The 18,586-nt window shown below is 39.0% G+C and overlaps 2 protein-coding genes across 3 annotated transcripts in view; both read right to left on the bottom strand.

Annotated features, from left to right (window-relative positions):
• The window catches only part of vg (vestigial), a 47,281-nt gene extending 44,781 nt beyond the window's left edge, over positions 1 to 2,500 (bottom strand). Inside the window, exon 1 of one of the 2 annotated variants that reach the window (XM_011301973.1) lies at positions 1,570 to 2,500. In XM_011301973.1, coding sequence (XP_011300275.1) covers positions 1,570 to 1,764 — 195 coding nt within the window. In that variant the 5' untranslated portion in view covers positions 1,765 to 2,500. The remainder of the gene's footprint in view (positions 1 to 1,569) is intronic. The other variant, XM_011301974.1, reaches the window with a different exon arrangement.
• Positions 2,501 to 5,635: 3,135 nt separating this feature from the next.
• barc (RRM1_TatSF1_like and RRM2_TatSF1_like domain-containing protein barc) overlaps positions 5,636 to 18,586 on the bottom strand; it is a 32,967-nt gene continuing 20,016 nt past the window's right edge. The window contains exons 3-6 of the mRNA XM_011301972.1: positions 11,790 to 11,956; positions 7,087 to 7,273; positions 5,973 to 6,109; positions 5,636 to 5,830 (exon numbers count right to left, since the gene is read on the bottom strand). Coding sequence (XP_011300274.1) covers positions 5,716 to 5,830; positions 5,973 to 6,109; positions 7,087 to 7,273; positions 11,790 to 11,956 — 606 coding nt within the window. The 3' untranslated portion in view covers positions 5,636 to 5,715. The remainder of the gene's footprint in view (positions 5,831 to 5,972; positions 6,110 to 7,086; positions 7,274 to 11,789; positions 11,957 to 18,586) is intronic.

The following is an 18,586-nucleotide window of genomic DNA, read 5'->3' as shown; positions in this document are numbered from 1 at the left end:
TTTCCCTCACCACTATTTTTTAAAACTCATGGCATCTCTTCTTTCCTTTTATTCCGCATATTCGCGTGCACCGAAAAACCGCACCGCAAAGACTCACACACAAGACTGAGAGAGACTCGAGTGGTGCTTTATTGCTGCAAAACGCTCAAACTTTCGGCCTCTGACCGCGACTACGTGCGCAACGCACCAGGTCTTCCCTCGGTATAAGGTGGAAAGGGGAATTAAAAATATATTATCCAGTGGGTTGAGAGTAAAAGCCTCGTTCGAGTCACTCAGAAATTCAATCCCATATTAATCCCCTTAATTATCCAATAATTCACGAGATACCATTATCATTAATCCCATTTCTCTCTCTGTCAGGTACGGAAACACCGCAGCTTTGTACCAGTTGCGGATGCTGGCAACGATAATTAATTCAATGTCGATCTTTCTGAGATTTCAATCCAATGATGTTGGCAAACACCGGAAACTTGGTGGGCACCCTTCCGCAGTGACGGGTTTGTATGAGCGAAATTTGCTTTATTGTGGGAAAAGCATTGATCGTCCAATTGCTCACTATTCCTACCGACATCCTATAATTTCATCAGTTCAATCCGTATATCCTGAAACTCTTCCAACCACATTGACCATTCTATCGCAATCCTTTCATCAAAACAACATCAACAATTGATGACTTCACAAACCAGATACTATTACAACTCGACGACTGCTGTTCACACATCGTCCTCTGACATTGGATTTTGCACTTCATGAAGACATTAGCTGTCGAGTCAAACGGCAAACAGCCGAACTCAACGCGAGATAGACATGCGGCAAAAAAATGAGGAATAAGAAGTACTTGGGAGCACACCGGTTGTGCAAAACGCCACTCGACACCCCGTTGCGCGTTGATGCGGCCACCAGGAGCACGCCTGACCTCCCGCCAGACGTATTAAAATGACGCACAGTAGAAGCAGTTAAAAAAGAGAAAGAGAGAAAAAAAATAAATTAAAAAAAAAAAAGCGAGAGTGGACTATGCTCAGGAAGCAGAAAACTATTTCAGGAGTCGGAGGCATTTTTCGAGTGCTTCTTTCCCCTCGTCACTCCCCTCCACACCCAGCCCCGACGGTTAGACACATTTCTTTTCGGGGATTGAGGAATGTTTTGTAAACACCATTATCGAGGTACTCAAGTATCAATGAATTATGCTCCATGGATGGTGCCAAGGATTTAATATAAGGTGAGATTGCTTGTTTGGTTTGGGGAGCTGTCCAAACACGATTATGATCCTTTCAGTGTGATGATGAGGAGGTGTTAATCGGATTAGCTGGGAGGAGCTGATGGGGCATTTGTTTGGGGGATTGGGTGTGTGGAAGGTGATCTGAAGACTTGAATACTCGACTTGTTGAAGTGGGAATGAACCGAAGGCTCGAAGGCTCGAAGGCTGGAAGGCATTTAATTTTTGTGCATGAATGACACATGAAGCGTAATACCGATGATGGAAACTCAACTCAATTTCAATCACTGATCGGAATGATTATGTCGAAGGTTAAATAACATTAGTAAGGTTAAAGTGAGGTTGTGACTTACCCGGTCGTATTGATGCGTAGCAGTTGCCGAAAACGGTTGGAAAGGCGCTGGTCTGGCGGGACTATGATGAGCAGCATGGGGATTGGCATGTGCATGTGGATGTGATGCAGCATGAGGGTGACTGGGATGCGGGGGCGGCGGTGGCCTCTGATAGATGTAAGGATAGTATTGATACATCACCTCGGGGCAGCTCATCACACCCCCCGGACCCGGCACCCCAGAGCCGGCCTGCCGACTTGTGTATCCGAACGTGGCACCCGCGTAACCACCCTTAACCTCCTCCACACTCGTATTTATCTTCAATTATCAATGGTTCAAGTGATCCACTTATCGGCAACACCTCTAGTAGCTTTAAACAGCAGTGATCATTGTCATGCCATCACCAACGGAATGATGGAGACAGCGAAGTGAATCGGTGACGCGGCATCGGAAACCTTGATAATGATTCACAGTCTTGTTTATCAGGGACTCCAGGAAAGACTAGATTTCCTGGTTTGATTTACCGAATCGAACTTGAGGTATCACTCATTCACTGAACCATTGGTTAATCAATCATCAAAGGACGATTGCTTTCGTTCTATCACTGATTTGTCACTCAACACAAGTTGTCAATCTCCAAGTCAATAATGAATTCACTCTTGTCACAATCACACTGGCACCAATAAACCAAAATCCTTGGGGATAGTTGATGATAATTAAGTCGCGAGTCACCACTGCACACAATTAATCACGCGTGATGGCTAATGATGACAATCCAACATATCAAAAATCACATTCCTCAGGTTAATCTCCTGGACAGTTGTCACTGGTACAGCGGCTCTGGTGGGCAAACACAGACTGAACCCTGGTTTCCCTGGTTTGTGTCACCCTCTCTCCCGCCGCTTACTCACGGATACTTTTTCTAGCTGGTGTTGCCTTTCCCCCCTCGGCATGTCTTTTTAGTAAAACCGGCTAGCCCCCTCGGGTAACGTAGTCAGGCAGCGGTGAGGGTCGAGGACCGCCCGATCATCCCCCCACATTATAACTCTAGGGATACGCCTCCTGGCAGTACCAGCCCACAGCCAATCCGAGCAATCCTTGGTAAACGTCCAATGAGACAACTTGCTGCCACTCCTACGCGTCCGCAGTTTCTGTATTGATCTCACAATGAACCCCAGGGCTACCGCACCAGTATTAAGAAGTTCCTACTTGCCTTAAAATCCACCCCCGCCTCGTGCTCTTTTCAAAATTCACCCTTTCCATGCAAGTACGTACGTACGTACCTCCAATTTTCTTCACTGGCTTCCCCTATCTCGCTTTCAGATACTCACTGGGACATTTTACCTCGTTCACCGCACCTCATTCCACCGACGCTCGATTTTCCTCCACTGCATATCAGACTCTCTTCATCCTATCTACCGACTCCATCCCTCTCTTGGCCCACGCTCCCCTGACACAGACCAGAAGCATAATGAGTCTTAATTAACAGTTTAGTGGTGGTGCCGTTGAGCTTAATTTTCCACCCAGAGAGCACTACATTCGGGAATGTATTCTTCAGACTGATATTGCAGATTCATTTGGATGTCAATTGATTAAATGCAGGATTGAATCAATCGTCCAAAGAAAGTGCGGCACTTCTCTTCTTGTCTCATCCGCTTCATTATTTTCTCTTCTTTATCGCTCATGTAATTACACGAAAATTTCGGTAGACTGAAAAGTGGACGAAAAAACTGGCACTAAAAGCATCACAGGAGCAACTGACATTAGACGTGAAATAATTGTACTAAAGAGCTTTGAGCCAAAAGCAGTGAACCCCTTTCTCGCAGCTAATGATCCATCAGCTTCACTAACTTTGGTGCATCAGACCAAGAAGCAGATTGATTACTCGAAAAGATATTTCTCTAAATGACGTCGGAGGCTGCAGATTGTTCTCAACGGCAAATAACCAAGTGCCCGGTTGATTTAAGATTTTGAATTTTCTTCAGAATTTTGTTGTTTTCTTCAGCACTGTAGGCTTTGGAGAAATTGTTTTGTCCACAATGAGTATGCGTTGGGGTTACGATTGATGAATATCATTTCATCTTCATGACATGACAAATTGTCCTCTTCAACGCCGAACACTTGACCGTGCCAAATCGGTTTTTAACGTATGCCGGTGCGATAATCCAATGTGTAATCCAGCAGGTCCTCACCGAGGGGTGCCGAGGGGCGCCGAGCGAATCCAATAAGATCCAGTTCAGACAAGCGTGACATTGCACACTGAACTTTTTTTTTCTATCCTCGTATTTTGACCCCCTCATCGCTCCCCGGATCAAACGTGAACTCTGCGAGGGGTTTGTGATCCTGCACGTGCAGCATCTCCACTTGACAATACTCCAAGTCGCCATCCCCCGCTGCTAATAGTTGAACATTAAATTTGTCAGTGATATTACGAGTGGGGTGGGTATCGGTGAATGGAGGACTATCATGGTAAATAATGGTTGGCATTCTATGATAGTACGCAGGGGGATACGTCATTCGTCGATCGCACGAATGAACCTCATACGTGCGTGATTCTCAGTACAAAGGTGAGCTCACCCTCTCATGTCTGTTTTATTTGATAATTTATTCTTCGGTCGGGGCACTTTCCAGTTGGCTGGCTTTTACAGGAGGAGAATTTTCAAGAGGTTGCAGCTATATCATTCTGAGAATGACTGGAATGGCGCCGAAAAAAATGATATCCCGTCGATTCCAAAGAAACGAATAATAATTGTTTTAAAGTGGAAACTGAAATTGGGATTTTTTTTTATTTGCGAGGCTGAGGCTCTTCGGGAGTTCGTTTGCATCTTTAAAGCTCTTACGGGTTTTCATCTTGAGACCCGCAGGGCTTCAAAGAATGTGAGGTAGGCTTTTTCATTTATCTAATGAGGTAAATGAAAATGTTCTGATTGCCAACTTGACACGCCTCTCCTTATTACGGTCAGCTGTTATTAAGTTACATTTTATAATAAATACTTATAATAGCGACAATTCATCGTCGCATTATTTAGTTAACAATATTTGTGTTTCTGTCGTATTTAACTGTAAAAAATATGTATTGAATTCATTTGAGTCTTTTACAAATTTTGCAAGCGGCGAATCAATATATTGATTTTCGTGTTACTCAATCGCGATCGCGATAGCTTTGACTATCTACCCGAAGTCTCACATAATATTATTCCGTAACGAGTCTGTCTACAAATTTGATCTGTTTGTTTTTTTGCTTTCGTAATTCTGAGCGTGTTGATTGCTGGTGGATTTAATGCTATTATTCTTTCATTTGAACTAGTCTTCGAAAAAATGAGAATTAAATTACGCGTAATTATGTCCCTGGTAAGCTTTACCATAATAACATGGTGTAATGGATTGCGTCATAATATGTAGTACAATTACATCATAATACCGATATGTTAATAAAATTCTTTAAATGCCTAGAATATTTTTGTGAGCTGTGTGAATATTTAAAACTTTAAGCCCGATTCAACATTTTGCGAAAAGCATTTAGACTCGTCTAAAAAGCTGATCCCGTACATAATCCCCTTGGAAAGGATGGGTGTTGTAAAATCAAATGAGCCCTAGATAGAATCAGCTAACTTTCGCACGGTATCTGAAGTGTATAAGTTTGATGGTTTCCAATGTTCCTTTCGCGAGGGCCGACAGGCAAAAAAGGGAGGACAGTAGCCACAACTGGGGTTGAATCACGTTTTTTGACAGGAGAAGCCAACAGTAGCCATCCTGTGTTCCACCGTATACCCGGAGTCCCACGAACCTCGCGGCAAGCGGCCACAAGGCTCGTCGGGAATGTCGAAATAGCAAATTAGAAGATTCCACGGAGGACAAACAATCTTTTCACTCTCTTACTTGTTGCCATCGGCGCGCTCTAACTCGTCAGCCACTCGGTGATTTTGTGGGAAACAGCTTTTTAGTATCAAGGACTATTATTCTCGTCTTCAATATTAAAGGTTCACTTCAACATCTCTCACAGTTTTATCATCTTCAAAGGATGCTGAAGAATAAACAATACAAAAAAATCGTCAACAATATACAAATTTTTATCGAAAGTATTTTATTGTTCATTTATTGTAACGAGAGACCACGCAGCCTACGCCATTTCAAATTCATGACAATATTCTATTTTTGCTAATGTGTTCACGTTTTAGGTTGGACATTAGCCTTTGCTGCTTCCTTTTTCTCGTCCTCTTGCTCCAAAAATTTGTCCCACTTGTCGAGCCTAGCTTCGATTTCCGCGTCGGTCTCAGCGATTCTTGAACAAAAATATTGTTGATAATCTACTGCATCGACAGAGGGCAACAACTACTGTATCTCCAGCAGCATTTACAGGAAATGTGAGTTACTGAATAATGACTAGTTATCGACAATCGGTAAGAGAATTGTTTCAGGCTTACTTGTATTTAGTTTTGCCGTCCCATATTTCGGCGGTTATTTTTCTCTGTCCAAACCATCGACCATTCAATAACTGAATGCAGGCCTGCGCTTCACTCGGCTCTCGAAATGTTATCTGGGCAACACCTTCAGGATGTCTCTGCAATGAGATTTTAACGAACCCGATCAAACAATACGGCAAGCAATAAAATAGGCAGATAGTAAAGATGATGTCAACTCAATAATGATGTAAATTGACATAAGCGATGAAGAATTGAGACGAGCCTTACTTTGTTCTTTATTACAAAAGCAATTCCTATTGTTTTGATTCAATAATATGGATCTAGTACATGCGAACTTTTAAAACAATTCTGTCTCACCACTTTCAGACCTCAAAACAAGAGTTCAAAGAAAAAAAATGAACAAAACAAATAAGGCTCTGTTGTTTTTTGGGTGAGATGCAAATAAATCAGACGAGTGGGGTGACCTAACTCCATAAATTCGTCTCGGCACCACACCCAGTCGTGTTGTGCCTCAACCGTGAATCTCCTCAATGTCAAAGTAAATTCCCTCACTAGATTTTATTCATTTCTTTTAGTTTACGTTCCTCATCGCCCCATGAACGAAAAATAGAGTCCGCAGGACTCATCCCAATGTAACTCTCACTTCTGTGACTCATTAGAGCGCTGAGAATATTTTTTATCCCCAGGGCAAACGCCGTGAGCGCAAGTTGATCATTCGCGCACTTTAATTAAAAGGAATAAGAGAATTTACATAGAAATTGTGAGAGCAAACTCAGCGAGTTGACTGCTAAACAAGGCGCCAAATACATGTGGGCTTGATGGTGCCAATTTCCCAACGACCCACTGCATAAAGAGTAATTTAAGCATGACGCGTGACTCCCTGAATAAGTTTTTTACGAGGTCATGCTTTTTTCCCAAGTGATAAACTCGGTCTCCTGATCTAATTACAAAATCCCTTATTCACTCTAGATATTTCTCGTCTCCATCGCTCTCCAGACAATACGTGGCTGTTCCGTTTCGTCTTTATAGATGAGATTCTGGGAGTAATGACGAATAATCAAAGTACAGAGTTGGAAATTCTTGAAATTGTAATGATCCCACTGTGATAACTTACATCGTAAACCGTGACTTTTCTCACATCACCGCATTTACTGCACTCGGAACGTATGTCCTGTTGGTACTCAAGGAGAAGCGCAACATCCCTATCGAAGTCCTCGGGAGTAAACAAGTTCTTTATAGTGACAACGCGCTCACACTTCATTGGCTCACCAGGTAAACGGTCCGGTCTCCAGTCGAACAACCTGCAAATAAAATCATGATCATCATCTTGGCATGTTGGTACGATTAATGTCACACGAACGAGTTTGCACTAGCCGACACAAGGCTTTAGTATGATATCACGAAATACTAAGTACTCGTAAATCATGGAAGTCATATTTTATTACGCATCTTGCGGGTTTATTCATCCCAGAGTCGGGGAAAAGAAGGCTTCTTGTTCCCTCGGAACAATGAGGTAAGAAATTTAGCGATAAACTGCGGTTTCTCGTACTGAAAAGTCCATTAATTAATTATTACGATCGTCGCAACGTCAAGGACTGCATGAGGCAAAATAAATTATGGATATTTCCACTGTGTATAATTGATTCTGTCGATCCTGACCACTTTAATCATTAATTTCGTTGAATTATATTTCAATCGTTCTAAAAAATGGAATATTCATCAAATTTATCGATGGACTGATTTTCGATTCTCATTCGATTGAAAGATACTAGAAAGATAGCCGAGGGTGCGGAGTGAATAATAAAGTTAAAAGTTTCGAAAGTTTAACAAATTGTAGGAAAATGGGAAAGGATTCAGGTCGCGATGAAAAAATGGCAAATTTGAGGGAAGCCATATTTTTCCAGGCATTTTCTTGATATTGTTGTATGGAAGCATTAGCATAATGTTAATGACCCTTGCATGATCAAACAAGACCATTTAGAGGCAATCGAGACGTCAGTTTATAATGTTGACTCAACAGTCTCTATCACGGATCATGAATGGTGATTGATACGCAGGGGATTGGTCGTAAACGCTCGTAATGGATATCGATGTAATCACGAGTAATTTCATAATCAATCATTACATCGTCGAGTATCCCGAGTGCTTAGGTAAACGGATATAAACGGAAACTGGGGCTTTCCTAATTGTCCGCATAATTTGCAGGAATCAATTTCATCGAAATTACATAAAAAGTGGATTTTTACCGATTCACTATCCCTTTTAAGAAAAAGGATAACACCCCATGCGTGTGAGCTTGTGCGCACAGCGCGCCATATACCCTAGTAATTTTAAAAATTAATGCAGTTCAGTTCCATTAATTAAAATTTCAATAAGATATTCATTGTAATAATAATATGCGCCCAGAAAAAAGATTCATGTGATTCAAATAAATAGATGTTCATTAATAAAAAAATTACTTAATATAAACTCATAGAAAGGCATATTTGTTATGTAAATAAATTTATGTGTTTGAGATAAAAAAATAATAGTACTGGGTTTAATTAATGCTTCTATTGTGTATGATTAATTTATATTCAATAATTGGGAAACATTCCGTCATTTCCAAAGGGGAAACAGAGGAGCAGCTGTTATGTTATTGTTGGGAATTAAACAGGTGTTGAATTTTCAATTTAATTCACATGAAAATTGAGCGAGTCATGTTTTCCATGGTGGGGTAAGTCCGACGAAAATTCAACGGCTTGTAATTTCGGTGCAACTCATCGATCAAGTTCAGTACGTTAGCAATAATGTTTAACAACGGTTCTGATCTATCAATGAGTCATTAGGAATGAAATGGCTGCAGTGAAGTATCAACCCTGTCTCCTTGATCGATTGTTTACGTGAACAATTTTCCTGCTACAATGAGAGATGAGAAAACCCAATTGCCATCATTTTGGCATTTAAAATCGATAATTGAACGTCACTCAACGCATTTTTTTTCGAGGAAGCAGTTGAATTTCGGATAGTCGGGTAATGAATATGGATAAGACAGGAAATTGGAACGCGTTCGGATGTGAATCGATGATTATGCACATGGGGCCAATCAAAACGGCGCAATATCCGGATTCCCACATTCTTCTTTTAACGAAAAAAAACCTCACGATCCGGAAATCGACTTCATACCCACCCAAAGTCATGATCATGCCTGATATTTGGGGTAATTTAAGGGGTAACTACGAGAGTAATTACCACATTCGTTGGAAAATTTCAGAAGAAAAATGTTGAATTTTAAGAAAAAAAAACCGGGGACTATTCATTGGTGAAATCATTGTGTCAAATCAAATATACCAAGAACCAACTTTGAAATCACGTGAAATCAACATTCATTAATGCAATAATATACAACAACCCCTCGAAATAAACACTATTTTTTTCCTGAAGACCATACCCCAAATTTCGGTGCATGTAATTTGGAAATAATTTATTTATAATACTTTATTTATAATACTTAATTTTTGAAGAGGCGGGAATGTAAATTCTGCGGGTGAGGATGAGGAATCCGGGAATGATCAAGGGGATAGCTCTTGTCCAGACTGCTTGGCGGTGCTGACCAAAGCAGCTGAGCATACCGATTATGGTGAAGGATCTGTAAGCCATCATCTTCCGACTTTTTTCCTGCCTCTTCTCATCTCGTCGTTGTTGAAATGAGAAGGCTATACCTTCTCCGCAAGTTTCACATAGAATAACGCGGATCCGCGGTCAGAAACACTGGTGCATCCGTTCGTGCCCGACCAGAAGGAAAGTGCATGCAAACGAGGCTCGCGTGGTATGCACACGCCTCCCAATTTATTTGCCCAGGCGACTGCACCCGTCTAATTACTTATCTTCACTTGTTTGTCATGTTCCGTTATGCCTGGGGTTAAAAGTAATCTTTCGGGGGGAGCGCTTGGGAAGATTAAAGCCGGGAATAAACCGCAAATGAAAGGTAACATCGATGAACAAATCCTCGTAAATCTCGCAATCAATCTCGCAGTTAAAATTATTTATGGGGGTTATCGATTATTAAACTAAAAAACTGGGTACAAAATTTTTATTAACATTCGCAGCGGGCAATATTTACCATTAAATTTTAAATATGTTCCGCCGAACGTTCCGGATTTTAATAAAAATTTAGTAATTTTTTAGTTTCTCATTTTTCGTTCATAAAATTTTATACATATATTTTTTTTATTAACGGAATTAAATTTTTTATAATTTTACGCGAAAATCCGTGGAAATTGTATATACCAGTTTAATTATCACCGGAAAATTGATTGCGAATTTTAAAAAATGGGAATATCCATCATTTAATTTGCGATTTCCCTGAATTTTCAGATATAGACTTAAAATTCTGCGAACATTTTTCCTTCAATTAAATTAACCGTCTTCTTCGGAAAATTTTGAAGAAATGCCCCGTAAATATTTGTGAAAAATTGCTCAACTATTAATATCCGAGAGAATATTTCAATTGGCGGATGATCAATACTGATTATTTGCACATGTGTATCAATATACGATTACCAACAGCACTTCGTCATCATTTTGAATTGGGAACAGGAATTGAGAAAGCTTGCAGGTCGCATGAAGGTGAAATTTCGGAGTGCACACTGTAGGTGCCATTAATCACAATTTACCGTGGGATTATTGCGCTGGTACGCCGCACTTAGTTGCACAATTTTTCCAAACGAAATGTCCAGGGCACCTCTTAATTATCTGCAATGCGTATCCCGGAAAAGAGAAAAGCTTCTTGATTCACGAAAAACACTGAAGTGTACGCGTCAAGAAACTAGAATGTTCTCCATTATCGAAAATAAATATAAGTACCAATAATAATCCGCATAATTATTAGCACTTAAAAATATTTCCCAGCCTGCAGAAACTTCTAATTATTATCTAGAATCAAGCAAGTGTAATTTCTCGGATCAAGCGACTGCAATCCGTTTACCATTCGAATCCTAAGAAATTTTTTATCTGTTCCAAGAAATCACTGGGAATGCAGTTATTGCTAAAAAGTAATTGGCAATTATTCGTGTCACTCCGTCTGGCATAATCAAGAATCTGGGATGAATCTAGTACAGAGAAATTCTCGCGTAAAATCTTTTTCCCCTTCATGATTTCCTCTTATTATTCATCAATCGCTGCGGGCACTGAGTCCAGTTTGCGGAGAAAACGGTATAACCTCGTTGCATTTTCGATTCCGATACTGGGGAGTACTGTTCCTCAAACAGGAGACGGCACGTCGCGAGATTTGCCTTCCGGGTGGAAATTGATGATGTTGGCTTGCTGACCATTGCCCATGCGAGAGCTATTTATTTGGATGGGGTGATCGATGGGGGAGAAATTCCGTAGTAATCAGCACAGCTCTAATGATTCCTTCTCAGTCCTATATTTCAACGCTCATCTACGATTTTATCATTCCATGAAACCAGGAATTTTTTTACTCATTCGAAAAACGAAGATTTTTATATTTATTTCCACTTTTCCATGTTCTATCATTGTTTTAATATCATCCGCGATGGAAAAATAGAGGGAATCAACAAGTGTTTGATGAAGAAATTAGATTTTGAAGAAATATCACTTTCCTACCACAAAAATCAGATCAGACCAGTGGAGATGTATGGATTTTGTGCTATTTCTGTGTCTCTGACACGTTCGAATATCTCACTGTTGCTAACGCGGTGAGTATAAATTAAATAAACGGCTGGTTGTTACAACAATTCGATTTTGAAAAAAAATTATTTTTCTTTCCCATAAATATATTTTGAAGATATTTTCTATGCGTGACATTCTACTCACTTTTCCTGGATCTTCTTTTGCCTGTCCTTATCCTTTTTCTTGCGCTTGGGCTTCAATGTTGGATCATATTGGCCCTTCATTTGGAACTTCGCGCGCTGGATCGAGATCGTTTTACCCCGCATCTGGGAACCGTCCAACACCTTCAGGGCCAAATCCACAGATTCCACCTGAACCGAAAAAAAAGATTAATACTAATTTGTTTTTTCTTGTGTCAAGCCGATCAGAAACAAGAATTGCAATTTGATGACGACATTTCACGCGTCAAACGTTTCAAATATAGTTTGTAATGATATAATAGTAATATATTTAGTAAAAATAATCCTTCCACGATTGCAAGTCTCATAAAATTTTGAATTTCTTTCCGAATGTGATTACAGCCCTCGCTTTATTAAAAACTGTTTTCCTTCCGGATGGGCGCATTGTAATCGAACCAGTTACTCATTTTTTATATTGTATCAGCGCAATATGATTCAAGAAGTTTAAAAATGTAATTTTTAAATCGTCTATAAGAAATTTTTCAAAATTATCTTCGCTTGGGCGTTAGTGCATCTGTGAAATTCAATCCACAAGTGCCAGCAGTCTTCGGTTGCTGCTTTTCGAAGTCCCGTCAGTTTCATCCAGTTTTTCCGTCATCCTCTAACGAACTCATTCGCACTTGGTCCGATGCGTCGGGCCTAGGTGCTGGGCACTTGGCGACAAAAGTAATTAACGCATCCTGGCTACCAGAAAATAAAAAAGTAGCGCTCAATGGTGCGCGCTTCCCTGAGGCTATTGTGTCGGACACGTCCCATTATTCACGCAACGTAAAATTTTCCCCTCTCTGCAGTTAGGAACAATCAGAATCTTCAAACACACCGGGGAGACATTTTTTCACCTCTATATTTGCGACAGTTAGCGTCAATCATGGACGATTCATTTGACATTTGAAAACGGCATGAGCGTTCCTATGGCTTTCCATAATTTGCAATAAATTATTTACGACTCGTATTTTCATGGAACGCGTTGGCATGTCAAGATAGGCTCCTGCATCACCCACAAAATTGTAAGAAATATCTCCAGTGTTTACTGTTCGTACAAATGTCCCGCATGTGCCGTTTCACTGGATAAACTTACGCTCGGTGAGATAAGCATAAAAGTTTGAAGAAGCCAGGAAAATTTCTCGGTGGTGTTCCCACTGAATTTACACGAACCAGAGAAAAAAATAATCTTCACAACGAAAACGTTATCTTGTCATTTTGCAGGTTTGACATAAAATTTTTTACTTTCTCCAAAAAAAAGAATCAAATCAAAATTCAAATTTAAAATTAAAAATGTATTTTTAAATGTCAAACAAATATTGATTTGTCATTAATAAGTCATTGATTTGCATAACGAAATGATTGAATTAATTTTAAAACAATCTGACATAATAAATGATAATCAGAATGAGAGACTTCATTTTCTATTATTGACATAAAATGATTCGTTTGATTGAAGTAAATTAATCGTTGGATATTAAAAATTCTTTCGACAGGAAATAATTCCTGTCCTAATCCCCCGGAAATAATTCACCAGGAAATTTTGTAGTTTTCAAAAATGAATGGAAAATATTGTCTTGCATGAAGTAAACCTTCTTGATCAAAAGTAGTTTTTTTCTCCTCGTGTACTCGAGTTTTATGTACATTCAGAATGGGAACGTGTACTGAGTGACGAATGACTGAATATGTGAACTGTCAGTGGCGCCGACATGACGCAATTATGATTGCTCTTCATACGCCGCAATGCATTCATTACTTTTCATTATTTTTCATCCGCAAAACTAGTGTTTATGGACCACCATCAGTTCCCCCCACCCATTCTATGTCACAATGAAAATTAATTTGAGAGGATTAAAACGGTTATTTATCGTATCCAAGTTTTAACAGTGAACTTGAACTGCACTTTTCACCTACGGTGTGAGAAAAAGTTGGGGATTTATCGGACTTGTTCGGGTTGGTGAGCCTTACCGCCCACGCTCTGGTACTTTTTCCATGAAGAAACAACGGGGTATCCCGGGGAACAGGAGTTGAGGAAAAAATGGCGAGAGAAATTGAGGCGAAGGGACTCAATGAACCCACGCACGCCAGACGACACACCCTCGCTCAAGGATCTCCACCATTTTTCCATGAGAAAACGAGATTTTACCAGCGAATTGTGCTTTCCAAGGATCATCCTCGCCCACACCACCGAAGAAATTCATTTAATCCAATGAAATAGTGTAAAGAAAATATAGTTATTGCCTTTCGCATTGAAGAATTTTCCTCGTCGGTCTTGGATTGGAAGATATTCCTCGGAATCATATCTATTAGTTAAATCGTCGTTACTCTTAACCTTTTAACTACTGAATTATTAAAGAGGATTAAAAACAATTACTCAAATGTGTAGTAAAAATTTTCCGTCACTGTCACTCTTGCCTCGAGTTATGAAGCAACATCAACAGCAACTCGAACGTGACGTCACTCGTTTGCATAGTAATTTTCCAACTTGAGCTATAACTCCAGTAAAAAAATATCGAGCCTCAGAATGAGTAACGAATGATTTTTCCTTCAAAGCGTATCTCAATGAATCGTTAAATCTAGCACGAAGCCAGGTGGAATGAAGTAGAAATGAAATAAGCTATTGATTGTGCCACGGTCATGGAAATTGCTGGATTGTCTTAAAGAAAATACTTCCCATACATTACCATAGAAAATACGAACGAGATTATTTATACCCAGCGCCATAAATGTGTCATTCCTATAACCGTCATGTCACGTAAGAGGTACCAGTCAACAGAGAACAATCTAATTCCAAACTAGTGAGTCTAGGTAATTGCCTATGAACTTGGGAATGCAATCAGAATTCTTACGAGAGAAGGAGTGACATTCCACGCGTAAGCACAGATTTACCACAAGAACAAAATCCCAGGTGCTACGGCCCTTAAAAACCGAGAAATAAAAGCCTTCAGAGGGTTTCAACGAGAACTTAATTACAAATTGTTTGCCTGTTTGATGCGAAATGAGGTTTGAGAGGTCTCAGATTTATAATTACAAATCCTCAAAGCGGGTTTCGATGGAAAAATAACTCACGAAAGTAGTCAGTACTATACGAATTTTCCCACTGGCGTTGGAAATCAGAGCAATATGATGATTCACTAGTTGAAGTTGTCAAAGGGATTTCCACGTGAAAACCTCAAATAATCCTCTCTCATTCCCAGCATCAAAGCCCGCAGCACTAAAAAAAAATCGTTAAAGCATCAACGATAAAAAAAACCGCAAACGGTTCTGCCCCAGAAATATCTGTCGAACTGAGAAAATTGATAACAATATTAAAAGTTTTTTGTATCGAAAAATCAATATGAATAAACTTGAGATGACATTTTAATGATTTTCTGGAATTAATTGAATAAACTTTAATAATTATTTATATGATTATATATAATTATCTAAGCGCGCACTCCATTATTTTCAAAAAAATCTTTGAAATGTCAATACAAAAAACATTTTTTTTAAATGTAAACAATTTTCATAACAATAATAATGATAGTATTGTTTTTTTATTATTGTTATTATCAGTATTATTATCATTTTAGGATAAAAATGCGAGAATTTATTAGAGAGAATGTTTCTAATTGCTGTCCCTACATTAGCCTGTGATCAGATGAAAATTCACAGTAGTATTCGGAGTACCCGTAGTCCGTAAATCAATTAGCCCATTGACAATTGGTTATCGAGCGACATCTGATATTTTAATCAATTCCATTAGGGTAGAGACCATTCCTGTTTCGAGCTACTAGTTAACATTAGCACAATTCCAACATCATTAATCGGAGATACAAGCCGTCGGGTTGGTGAAACTTTCAGATACTCCCGATTTCGAGCCAACTTCTGATCATTATAACTTTTTACTGCTTATTTGTCGTCGTCCATCGTCTGATTGCACCCCAGTGAAAAATCAACAGGCCAATTTACTCGTCAAAGTATCAGCGCCCTATAATCATCAAATATACCAACCTGTTATTTTATCCCCCGGAAGTCCGTAAATTAGCAAATTATTTTCAGGATCTGAAGGCAGTGCGAGGTCGATTTCTTTATGGGTTAACGATCCATTCGCGTCGTTTGAAGCCGATATGGCCTGATACAACCCGCTGGCGCCTGTTTATTGTCATAAAGATTTGACGTTGATGTTTCGTCTAACAGTTCGTGATTTTTTTTCTATTCAATTTAGGTCCCCTGGTTTATCCTCGTCTTTCGAATGTAGGTGTAAGTGAGTTTCAGTTTGTTATCATTTGCCACACGTTTCAAAGATGCCATAATCTCATTTTATCGAGCATTTTATTCTAGTACTGACTAGAAAATATTTTCTGGGCCGGCATTAAAAATTGGGTTCACCGCGTTTTTCAAATAATATTTTGAATTTTTTGATTGAATCATTCAAAATTGATTCGTGAGAACTAATTAGAAAATAAATTTCATGTTAACTTTTTAAGGTAATCTACTGGTAATTAAAATAACAATTTTCTAACAGCGCACGAGTATACGAGAATTGTTCTAAAGAATGCTTCAACGTAAATATTTACTAATAAAACGCGCTCGTTTAGTTTTTCCGTGGTTTTTTCATTGAGCTGGAGAGTGCGTGCCGTTATGGGCCATTTTGTTTGTCTTAGTCTGATGAGAATAGGCTGGGATTGAACATGAAGCACGAGCAATGCAGAGTTATGTGAACTCGGGTAATGAATCATGTGCAGACCACCCGGATGATCATCCCCGGAGGATTTTAGATTACCGTGATTATTTTCTCGGACTACATATGAGGGGTCGATGCTGAACTAAAAGGCGTGCAATAGGTAACACCAAAGCAAGTGCGCGATTAAAAATTTGATGTAAAGTTTATCCTGATGGTTGGTAATCGTGTACCCGGATGAAAAATAAATCAGTAAAAATTACCAGAAGAATAATGACAGAATTAGGAGTGAAGGTGTAATGGATGAGCAAAATAAATGGAAAGAGCTGAATAATTTTTCCTTCGCGACAAAAGTCTCGGCAGGCTGCCATGAATTTGAGGGTCGATCGCCAACATTTAATTACTCCCAATTAGAGTCCGATGTTGGTCAATGTCGCGACCCTTTTCGGGAATTGTCGGATATCGGGTACTTAATGAACCCAATTATACGGGTGACGGTGATGATCGATAACTTCTCGGAAACGACTTACTACAACGAGCGATTATGCACTCAGCGATGATTAATTAAATTAATTCTACACGTGTTAAACATCAAAATGCGTTAGCATACTGCGGAGACCAGGTGATTGATCGAATGAGTCGCGGAAATCTATTCATTTTAAACGTCCAACACCTGTACAGGCAATTAATATGATTTAGCATGTTTAACGAGTTTTGCAATTGCAGTAATTAACACAGAGCTCTTGCGGAGTATGCGTTGAATATGAAATATGATTTGTGTGACAATGCGATTGTTAATTGCTTTGAATTTATGGATTTTTAAGCTGCACGCACATTAAAATAGCGAAGAATTGCACATTTTGAATTTCGAAAAAATTCGTCAACGGAAAATCATCAGCTCATTTTTATTCCTTCAGTGTGAGTTTCCTGGGATTTATTCTCTCTAGGTTTAGATTCTTTTTGTATTGACACATTTCATAGTTTTTATAAGACCTGCATTGGGAGAGAAAATTATTTCTGCCAATTGAAATTATTAGTGCTAGACCAACTTGTTTCAGAGGAAAATTTAAATGAGGATTTAGTGGATAGACTGTAGATATGTATTTTTTACGATATTTTCATGATAATTTTGTGATTTTTTTTTCTCTGGGTGGCAATCCTCAAGTTCCTAGGAAAGGAGCGGGAAACGCTTTATTTTTGCACGAATTTTTTGCAAAACTGCGTGTTTGTTTCCTTGCATATAGACCAGAACAGACCGCGCCTTCTTCGTCGCAGATATTTTACAGTTTACCAGATGTGTATTTCCGTCATTGCGCAATTTCCACGGACTGCAACGATGCACATATTTTAGTGTATTTGTTCAACGTCGAAGTACCGACATACACCCATACTCTCAGCAGTGTATATACTGGTTATCTAGATCTATGACGATAACATTCCAAATTTCTAGAGGATAAATTTCAATGAGTTTAGGTGTGATTCGATTTTCCATCGAGCTTCTCATTCGTTCAGTTCATCGAACTTGAATCAATATTTTAAGTACATCCTTTTTCAATATTAAAATCCTATTCGACATAAATATCATATCCCACGAATTTTCCATTGTGAAGTTCATGTTTCATAAAGTATTAATTGTTATTCGTAAAAATCGTTATTCCATAGTTTATTCCATAAATTGAGTAATTGTCTCGTGATTCTCTTCATCGAATAAAAAATTTTCAAAACACGAAACAAAAATACATTTTTAGTAATAAAAATCCATTTTCACGGAGAAAAAAAAATGAAAAAATGTGAACGTGAGAGCTTGCATGAAAATTACTGTTTGAAACGTAAACGTGGGGCAAACGGGAAAATCGGAAAAAATACTACACTGGTAGGAAAATTTACGAATCAGTTCCGTAAAATTTACTGTACCTCTTTTTTTTCATCCAAACGAGATTTAAACTCTTGCCCTATATCATACCAGGCAAGGATCTTGCCCATACGCCAGAGATAAAATTTAATTACCATATCTTTTACCATGATTTTAGATAAAAATGATTGAAATCATTTTTAACCCCACGATTACTGACTCGTCACGTACTTTTTCTGTATTTTTTTATTCGTGCATTTTTTTG

Source organism: Fopius arisanus, unplaced genomic scaffold, assembly GCF_000806365.1.
Source record: "Fopius arisanus strain USDA-PBARC FA_bdor unplaced genomic scaffold, ASM80636v1 scaffold00025, whole genome shotgun sequence".
In the NCBI taxonomy this organism is placed as follows: Eukaryota; Metazoa; Arthropoda; class Insecta; order Hymenoptera; family Braconidae; genus Fopius; species Fopius arisanus.
Note: the sequence above shows the minus strand (reverse complement) of the source record. Positions and strands in the feature narration are given on the sequence as shown.